This window comes from Haliotis rufescens, unplaced genomic scaffold (genome assembly GCF_023055435.1).
Source record: "Haliotis rufescens isolate VD_foot unplaced genomic scaffold, xgHalRufe1.0.p SCAF_33, whole genome shotgun sequence".
NCBI lineage: Eukaryota > Metazoa > Mollusca > Gastropoda > Lepetellida > Haliotidae > Haliotis > Haliotis rufescens.
This window is the reverse complement of record NW_025964035.1, coordinates 3,318,932-3,328,661: the sequence shown is the minus strand read 5'-3', so window position 1 is coordinate 3,328,661 and position 9,730 is coordinate 3,318,932. Positions and strand designations below refer to the sequence as shown.

Sequence of the window (9,730 nt, the reverse complement as noted above, 5' to 3'; positions counted from 1 at the left end):
ATAGAAATTTCCATTTGGGATAACAACCGTTACGCCTTAAGTTTGGGAGTGGGTGAGTTAATATTGAGCAATATTGCAGTTATTCATAGCGACAAAAGGTTAACACTTTCTATTCTGAACAAACTGATACTTAAAATTGGATGTGGGGTTTACGGAGTTTAGCTCCTAAAATTCAGGTAGGTTGGACGAATTTTCTTTTTAATCCAATTTCAAATATTTTATATTTTAGCCCCTCTCGCGATTTCATCATTAATCGTTGTTTTGAAGCTTTAAGTTAACTTTTCAACATGTTTTAATAACAGTATTTTAAATTATAAAATGTGTATGGATAGCGACAGGGAACAAATTTTAGCAATTTTCGGGTCGGTAGAATAAAACACAACTTTGTTTTGCTTCTTCTTTTTTACTTCATATTTTTTCATTTCAATTTTTTTTTTAAATTTTGAGTCGGCGGATTCGTAATCCAAGTCTGGCCTCATAGACTTAGATCGCTTTGTGGAACCAGTCCCAGGTTGTCCATGCGACAAATTCAACTTGTCAGCAGATTTACACTTCTAGTCAATATATAAATTGCAAGTGATTCTATGCCATTTCTCACTGGCTTGCCTAGCAATTATTTTTTCGATTGTTTCCTGATTGACTGATAATAGAATGGGTGGCCTTAGTCGCAGTAGTGCCCTGAACAATGTCTCTGGTTCCGTACAGCTGTCTTCAGGGTTGGGTGTTAACGATTAAAGTGTACGCAATCTGTGAAGTTATTATTGTTGAAGTATTAATTTATAAGAATTGACTGCAATTTTCTTTGCTTGTATTGAGTTTTAAACGTAAAACTATGTGTGCACATTTTGAGTTAATCCGCTTTTTTTTACGCCGCTGGTTTTCACAATTTGCAAATCGGTTTTTACGTTTATAATTTTTAAACGCAAGAAACACATGGAAGTCAATTATTATAAATAACAGCGCCAATCGTCTTATTCGTTGTCATGGTTTTGCTGTGGTATTGAACCTTATCCTCATCGAATGAAGTTTATTTGTTTGTTTGTTGTTTAACGCCGCACTCAGCAATATTCCAGCTATATGACGACGGTCTGTAAATAATCGAGTCTGGACCACACAATCCAGTGACTGACATCATGAGCATCGATTCACGCAATTGATATACTCGTTAATCCGACACAATCATGTGCAACCAACGATGTCGGATTAACGAGACTTGACTGTACGATGACATGCATCAACCAAGTCAGCGAGCCTGACCACCCGATCCCGTTAATCGCCTTTTACGGCAAGCATGGGTTGCTGAAGACCTATTCTACCCATGATTTTCACGGGTCTATCGAATGAAGTCTTTGATAGACATTTAGAAGTTGGAAGAGCATGAATACATGGCACTTTTTTATGGATAGCAATTTCTTTTATTCTTTGTCACGTCGTTTCAGAGCTCCTTCGTCGTGTAACAGAATAAAAGAAGTTGATATCCAAAAATGTGTCATGTATTCGTTTCTTTATCGTCGGTGTACATACGAAATCAGGTAACTGAGATATTGTTTAATGATATCATTACAGAAATACATTCACTCTATGCTAATAGGGAGAGTCCGGTTACGACAGGGTCCCCTGTGTCACGTAGACAGTTATTTTGCGTCGCCTTGTGTAGGCGATGTTGAATCGGTTCTGATCCTACAAAGGTAGCGGAGACGTGGCGTGCACAGGCCGTCCCCGATGCCGTCGTACATGAATGAGACGCACTTGTAGACGCTTAAGTTCAGCGGCTCCCCTTGTCCCCACCCCCCAGAGAACGTACTGTCCGTCACCCACTGGTACTTCCCAGCCACCCGCCTCATACCCACCCAAGCCTTCAACATGGGAGACACTGAAATGAAATAGAGAATTATAAATTAAAAGACAGAATAGCAATCCTCTGTTTTGTTTTGCTTTAAAATATTCTATTGACTTTAAAATTCAAATGGATTGGGCAAAACCTGTCCAAAATGCGACGCCCTTAGCATTAACATTCATGCGGACAGCGTCTGTTGTTTTGTTTGTTTTTTTGTTTAGATCCGGGTCTTCAGCAACCCATGCTTGCCGCAAAAGAAGACTATGCTTGTCGTAAGAGACGAATAACGGGATCGGTGGTCAATCTCGCAGACTTGGTTGATGCATGTCATCGTATCCATATTGCGTGGATCGATGCTCATGATATTAATCACTGGATTGTCTGGTCAAGACTCGATTATTTATAGCTGGAATATTGCTGAGTGCGGCGTTAAACAACCAACAAACAGACAGACTCGATTATTTACAGGCCGCCGTCATATAGCTGGAATATTGCTGAGTGCGGCGTTAAACAACAAACCAACCAACCAACCAGCATACGTATTAAATATTGAAATGCATAAAGTGCATTTACTGTGCAATACGTCCATATTAGAAGTAGTCCGAAAAAGTAACATTAATGATTAAGACAAATGTATGAAATATTGTAAAAGACATGGAATATTGGTGTGATGAATACTGCAGTGTGTGTCTACATCAGCAGTTTAGTCCATGTTGAGTTGCCTTGATTTGGTGAGTCAGGGTGGTTTTACGCCGCTTTTAGCAATATTCCAGCAATATCACGGTAGACACCAGAAATGGGCTTCACACATTGTACCCATGTCGGGAATCGAACCCGGGTCTTAAGCGTGACGAGAGAACGCTTTAACCACAAGGCTACCCGACCGCCTTGATTTGGAGTCCACAGCCTACTGTTAAACCTACTGTCATTAATGTAGACAGTATTTTCCTATTTCGGATATAAAACAGCCCTGAGGATTTAAAAGATAGTGGTAATGTAATGCAAGGTCCAGTTAACATTTTATCGACTTATCAAACGTCGAGAAACCGAAATGAGTAAGGGAGGTAACTCGTAATGCCTAGAAACCAAAGCCACCACCCACCAGTTTTAATGGGCATGGAGACAATTTTTTTATCAAAAAGATGTTTGGGGGCTTTCTTTTACGTGTCAGTCAGTATGTTAATGTTGAATTTCTCCTAAATTCTTTCGAAATCAATGGGACTCGTCGCCATGTTGTTGATATAGCCAACGCAACTTTGAGACTGGTTTGTAACTTACATTCTGATTGGACCGTTAGACTGAGTAGCGTAGCCTATCAGATTGGCTAATAATAATCAAGGGCGAGTAATTTGAGATCACGACAACCACAGGAATGGATCCAGGGGTTCGTGTAGGTTTACCGAAATGCGTGTCCTGGAGTGAGTGAGTGAGTTGGGTTTAACGATTGATGTTAATCACTGGATTGTCCGGTCTAAACTCGATTATTTACAGACCGCCGTCATACAGCTGGAATATTGCTGAGTGCGGCGTTAAACAACAAACAAACCTAGGTACTATACAATGAGTGAGTGAGTGCGTTGGGTCGAACGCCGCCTTGAACAGCATTTAAGTCCAGTTTGATTGGGATGGGTCGAAAGGATGCAGGTCTGAGACATTTACCACTTTGGTGAAAGCCACGAGCACAGGTATGGTGTTGACAAACCTAGAAACATAATCGGGGCGAACCGGGATTCGATCCGTACATAGTCTGCATTATCAGGGTATTATATCATGATATAACTGCACTGGACAAATTCGTCGTCATAGCTTCATCTGTGACGTCATACTTTCTCTTTCACCACTGACATAGTGAGTGAGTATGTTTTTACGCCGCATTTAGCAATATACATGTACCAGCAAACCAGCGAGGGACACCGGAAATGGGCTTCAGACATTGTACCTACATGGCGAATTGAACCCAGGGCTTCGGCGTGACGAGCGAATACTAACATATATTCTCTCGCTCATGAATATAATGTCATGTGAATTTTGATGGTCATAATATTCGACTCGGGTTCAAAAAGAAGCAAAGTTATTCGTCATGATGGAAAGGAGATATACTCTCCTGGATTGTCGAGGATGAGATAACGGGTTTATTGAGTGTACCGGAATCGTACGCCGACTCGCCAAGACCGTTGAGGTATTTCACCATGACGTCAACTTCCCTTTGCCTGTAAAACGTCATCAGGTCGCCCCCATCTTCCTGACAAGTCTTCCGGCTAGCTTTCCAGTTCCGAACGTCTTTGAATGCGCTGAACCGGAAGCATAGACTGTCTTCCAGGTAAGAGTAACCCGGATGTGATAGACAGGTCTTTTCTGAAACATGAACTGATCTATTAGACGAACATTCAGTTTCTTACAATTGTGCTTATAGCATTAATAGAAGAGAGGTTTTGGTTCGAAACTGAAGAAATCTAGACTTGCCAATGTATGGTAGACTTGCTTTGGAGTCTTCGGATTTTTTTTGTATTAGGTCTTTATGGAAGGTTACTGATAAATGGACACCTCCTTATCTCGAACTCAGCTGATTCAGTACTTCGCTTAAGGCGGAGTAACTTCTTTCATTATCATTTTGGCTCGAAACTGAAGAAATCTAGACTTGCCAATGTATGGAAGACTTGCTTTGGAGTCTTCGGATTTTTTTTGTATTAGGTCTTTATGGAAGGTTACTGATAAATGGACACCTCCTTATCTCGAACTCAGGGGATTCAGTACTTCGCTTAAGGCGAAGTAACTTCTTTAATTATCGTGTTTTGCAACTGCGTTTACGTCGAATTCAGATGATTCGAGAATTGGGATAAGGCAATATAAAAGGTAGTCCGTTAATGAACGGAAGGGTACAAGGGTGTCCGGTTCGTATAATTAAGGCACCGCAATTAGCTGTGCAGCGTGGCATTCCTTTGGCGTGAGTATCATTGGTATCGCTTTAAGCAATAGACCAGCAATGCTGTGGCCGGGGACACTTGAAAGTGGTTTCACACATTGTACACGTGGGGAATCGAACCTAGGTCTGTAGCATAACGCTTTAACCACTAGGCTAACCCACTGCCCCTCTGCCGTTACATAATAAATATATATACCTGTAATGTTGTTAGACCTTTTTGGTGCGTCACCCTCTCTTGTTTTGTTAGCCCCTTTTGGTGTGTCAGTCTCTCTTGCGTTGTTAGACCTTCTTGGTGTATCAGTCTCTCTTGCGTTGTTAGACCCGCTAGGTGTACCAGTCTCTCTTGCGTTGTTAGACCCGCTTGGTGTACCAGTCTCTCCTGCGTTGTTAGACCTTCTTGGTGTGTCAGTCTCTCTTGCGTTGTTAGACCTTCTTGGTGTGTCAGTCTCTCTTGCGTTGTTAGACCCGCTTGCTGTGTCAGTCTCTATTTCGTTGTTAGACCCGCTTGCTGTGTCAGTCTCTCTTGCGTTGTTAGACCCGCTTGGTGTGTCAGTCTCTCTTGCGTTGTTAGACCCGCTCGGTGTACCAGTCTCTCTTGCGTTGTTAGACCCGCTCGGTGTACCAGTCTCTCTTGCGTTGTTAGACCCGCTTGGTGTACCAGTCTCTCTTGCGTTGTTAGACCCGCTTGGTGTACCAGTCTCTCTTGCGTTGTTAGACCCGCTTGGTGTACCAGTCTCTCTTGCGTTGTTAGACCCGCTTGGTGTGTTGTTTATGGCAGCCTCCATGGCATGGTGTGTTGAGCCTGTAGGGTAGGTAATATTTGAGTGTAGTGGAAGAATTGGTATCAGTAGAAACTGCCGTAGCACCAGTAGCAGTAGCAGAAGTAGTAGTTGTAGTAGCAGTAGCAGCAGTAGGTTAAGTGAGGTGAGGTGAAATGGGGTTAACGTAGTGTGTGTGTGTGTGTGTGTGTGTGTGTGTGTGTGTGTGTGTGTGTGTGTGTGTGTGTGTGTGTGTGTGTGTGTGTGTGTGTGTGTGTGTGTGTGTGTGGTGCTAGACCGGACTGGTGCCGATTTATAGTGCTAGCACACAGAGATACCATGCCGCAGTTTAACATGAATACCCCACTTAGACACAGTATACTGACTCCGAGCCGACCAGTTAATGCAGAGCGCCAGACAGGGTAACAACAAGTACCATCTTTTAACCTCTTATGGTGTGACGCGGCCGGGGATCGAACCCCGGACCTTGCCCCTTAATGCAGAGCGCCAGACAGGGTAACAACAAGTACCATCTTTTAACCTCTTATGGTGTGACGCGGCCGGGGATCGAATCCCGGACCTTCCGCTCTCCGGGCGGACGCTCTACCACTAGACCACGGAGGCGGTCAAGTAGTAGTAGTAGTAGTAGTAGTAGTAGTAGTAGTCGTTTGTGTGGCTGCTTGTACAAGTCCTGACTAATGAGATTCCATGCCGCAGTTAAACATTGATTCCCTCAGACACAGTAGACTGACTCCGAGCCGACCAGTCCTTGTTTTAGCCCCTTAATGCCGAGCGCCAGGCAGGCTAACAATAACTACCATCTTTTAACGTCTTATGGTGTGACGCGGCCGGGGATCGAACCCGGACCTTCGCTCTCCGGGCTGACGCTCTACCACTAGACCACGGAGGCGGTCGCACTTCAGTAGTAGTAGTAGTTGTAGTAGTAGTAGTAGTAGTAGTAGTAGTAGTAGTAGTCGTGTGTGTAGCTGCTTGTAAAAGTCCTGACTAATGAGATTCCATGCCGCAGTTAAACATTGATTCCCTCAGACACAGTAGACTGACTCCGAGCCGACAAGTCTTTGTTTTAGCCCCTTAATGCCGAGCGCCAGGCAGGATAACAAACAAGTACCATCTTTTAACGTCTTATGGTATGACGCGGTCGGGGATCGAACCCCGGACCTTCAGCTCTCCGGGCTGACGCTCTACCACTAGACCACGGAGGCGGTCCCGTAGCAGTAGCAGTAGTTGTAAGAATCATCATACCGTGCCTCCACTGTCCTCCTCAACGTGTCAATTGGGTAAAGATGGAAACACAAAACTCTCTAGCAAGTATGAGAGTATGTTTTGGATGCGCCCTAGATTTTGAAAATCAAGTGCGGGCAATTTGCGATCGCGAGAGCCACGGAAATGGATGTAGGGGTTAGTGTAGGTTTACAGAAATCCTAGCCCTGGAGTAAAATCCCGTAGAACCACAAACAACTGCCTAGTCTGTCCACCAGGCCCTGAACCACAGACCGCTTCACTCATTATAGCCGTGTGGGGAATCGAACCCGACACACGGCGTGACGGACGAACGCCTAAACCACTTGGCTAAACCACCCCTGTTTAGCAGTAATAATGGATGGGCAGATTTATCAGCAAAAGTCTAGCCTTCGTTTCCGACGTCGCAAGAAAGTAATTTAGTGACTTTTATTTTACGCCGCGGTAAGGAATACAGCTATATCAAGACAGTTTGTAAGTAATCGCGTCTTGACCAGACAACCAGTGGTTGATAGCATGAGCAATTATCCACAAAAACAGGGCACGACATAGTAGTGACTGAGTATTGTTTTACGCTGCTTTTAGCCATATTTCAGCAGTATCAGGGCTTGGGATACCAGAAATGAGTTTCAAATATTGTACCCATGTGGGGAATCGAACCCGGATCTTCGGAGTGACGAGCGAACACTTTATCCACTAGGCTACCCCACCGCCCCGCACGACTCAGTAAGTCATAGCGCCTGACCTTTCGTATTCACTCGTTTCCTTGGAGATTGATTTTGTTTGTGTGTTGCATAACGCCGCACTCCAGCTATATGTCTGTAAAAACATTATTGAGTCTGGACCAGACAAACCATTTGATTGATAGTATGACCGACAGCCTTCGCTATCAGAGTCCGACGAAGTGGTAAACGTCTGAGACCTACATCACTTCGGGCTCTCCTCCCACATTAGGCAGACACGCCGCGATATAACTGGAATACTGTTAAAAGCGGCGTTAAACCCAACTCACTCACTCACTTGTTTCTCTTGTTCACGTGACTACCACATTACAATCTGGCGCTACACGGTTGGCAGTAAAATCATACAATATTTTGTCCCTGACCACGCGGACTTGTATGGTTATGTATACCGTGGTTGAATATCATGTGAATAAAAAAAAGAAGCAATATCACTACTCCATTGCTGCCCGAGGTGTTAGGTAGGTAGGTAGGTAAGATCCGAATGCATGTAGATCACGCTCAAGCGCATGCGCACACGCACACGCACTCACCGTGACTTATCAAATTATTTACCTTCTTCGTAAATCGCTCTGGCGTTGTCAAGTTGTTTCTTCATAAGATTAAACTCCCCGGGTGGTAAACAGTAGCAAGATGCTGGAAGCATAAAACATTTGTCTATTTGATGGCAAGAAATTACAGAATTAAAGTTTCGAAATTTCGAAATAAAGAAATTAGTACGGAAGCATTTTAGGGCCATTTGGTTTTTTTGGTTTTTTTCTTGAAATTGTAAGATACTAATTTGAAATTTCAAGATACATACTAAGTTGAATTTTCAACTTATGTATCTTGAAATTTCAACATAACATCTGGAAATTTCAAGTTAGTGTCTTGAAATTTCAAGAAAAAAACCAAGTGGCCCTAAAAGGCTTCCGTAAAAAAAGATCTAGTGTTAAGAAAATATAAACGGATGTGCACACTGCGCGTATATATACCACGCGGAAATACAAAGTACGCACACCGGTGTTCACGTTTATATTCTATAAACGCAAAAAATATTGAAACCAGTTCTTAAATAAATTGTAAGCTGCGCTAAACGTTTTTACCATGTGTATAGTTGTCGTACCTTGTGCTCTTTGCTTTAATTCCAAGGAATCCAGTTTCTTCAGAATATCTGCTAGAGAGTTTTCGAATTTCTTCATATCTTCATCCGTAGCGTCTGTAAAAAACAAGGTGTTCATTCCGTGAGGTAGATGGGCGGTTTGAGCAGTATTTCAGTTATATCACGGAGTGTCAGTTTAACGTATGATGTTTGTTTGTTGTTTTTTTGTTTAACGCCGAACTCAACATTATTCCAGTTATATCACGGAGTGTCAGTTTAACGTATGATGTTTGTTTTTTTGTTTGTTATTTAACGCCGAACTCAACATTATTCCAGTTATATCACGGAGTGTCAGTTTAACGTATGATGTTTGTTTTTTTGTTTGTTGTTTAACACCGAACTCAACATTATTCCAGTTATATCACGGAGTGTCTGTTCAACGTATGATGTTTGTTTGTTGTTTAACGCCGAACTCAACATTATCCCAGTTATATCACGGAGTGTCAGTTTAACGTATGATGTTTGTTTTTTTGTTTGTTGTTTAACGCCGAACTCAACATTATTCCAGTTATATCACGGAGTGTCTGTTCAACGTATGATGTTTGTTTGTTGTTTAACGCCGAACTCAACATTATCCCAGTTATATCACGGAGTGTCAGTTTAACGTATGATGTTTGTTTGTTGTTCAACGCCGAACTCAACATTATTTCAGTTATATCACGGAGTGTCAGTTAAACGTATGATGTTTCTTTGTTTGTTTAACGCCGAACTCAACATTATTTCAGTTATATCACGGAGTGTCAGTTTAACGTATGATGTGTGTTTGTTTGTTTGTTTGGTTAACGCCGAACTCAACATTATTCCAGTTATATCACGGAGTGTCTGTTCAACGTATAATGTTTGTTTTTTGTTGTTTAACGCCGAACTCAACATTATCCCAGTTATATCACGGAGTGTCTGTTCAACGTATAATGTTTGTTTTTTGTTGTTTAACGCCGAACTCAACATTATCCCAGTTATATCACGGAGTGTCTGTTCAACGTATAATGTTTGTTTGTTGTTTAACTCCGAACTCAACATTATTCCAGTTATATCACGGAGTGTCTGTTCAACGTATAATGTTTGTTTGTT

The 9,730-nt window shown here is 42.4% G+C and overlaps 1 protein-coding gene across 1 annotated transcript; it reads right to left on the bottom strand.

The window, feature by feature from the left end:
- Positions 1-1,634: 1,634 nt before the first annotated feature.
- On the bottom strand, positions 1,635-8,738 carry LOC125371997 (hyphally regulated cell wall protein 1-like). Its single transcript, XM_048380775.1, has 5 exons — positions 8,624-8,738; positions 8,074-8,154; positions 4,957-5,562; positions 3,983-4,192; positions 1,635-1,873 (listed from the first exon to the last, which is right to left on the bottom strand). The coding sequence occupies exons 1-5, from the start codon at positions 8,736-8,738 to the stop codon at positions 1,635-1,637; spliced, it is 1,251 nt and encodes a 416-aa protein (XP_048236732.1).
- Positions 8,739-9,730: the final 992 nt, after the last annotated feature.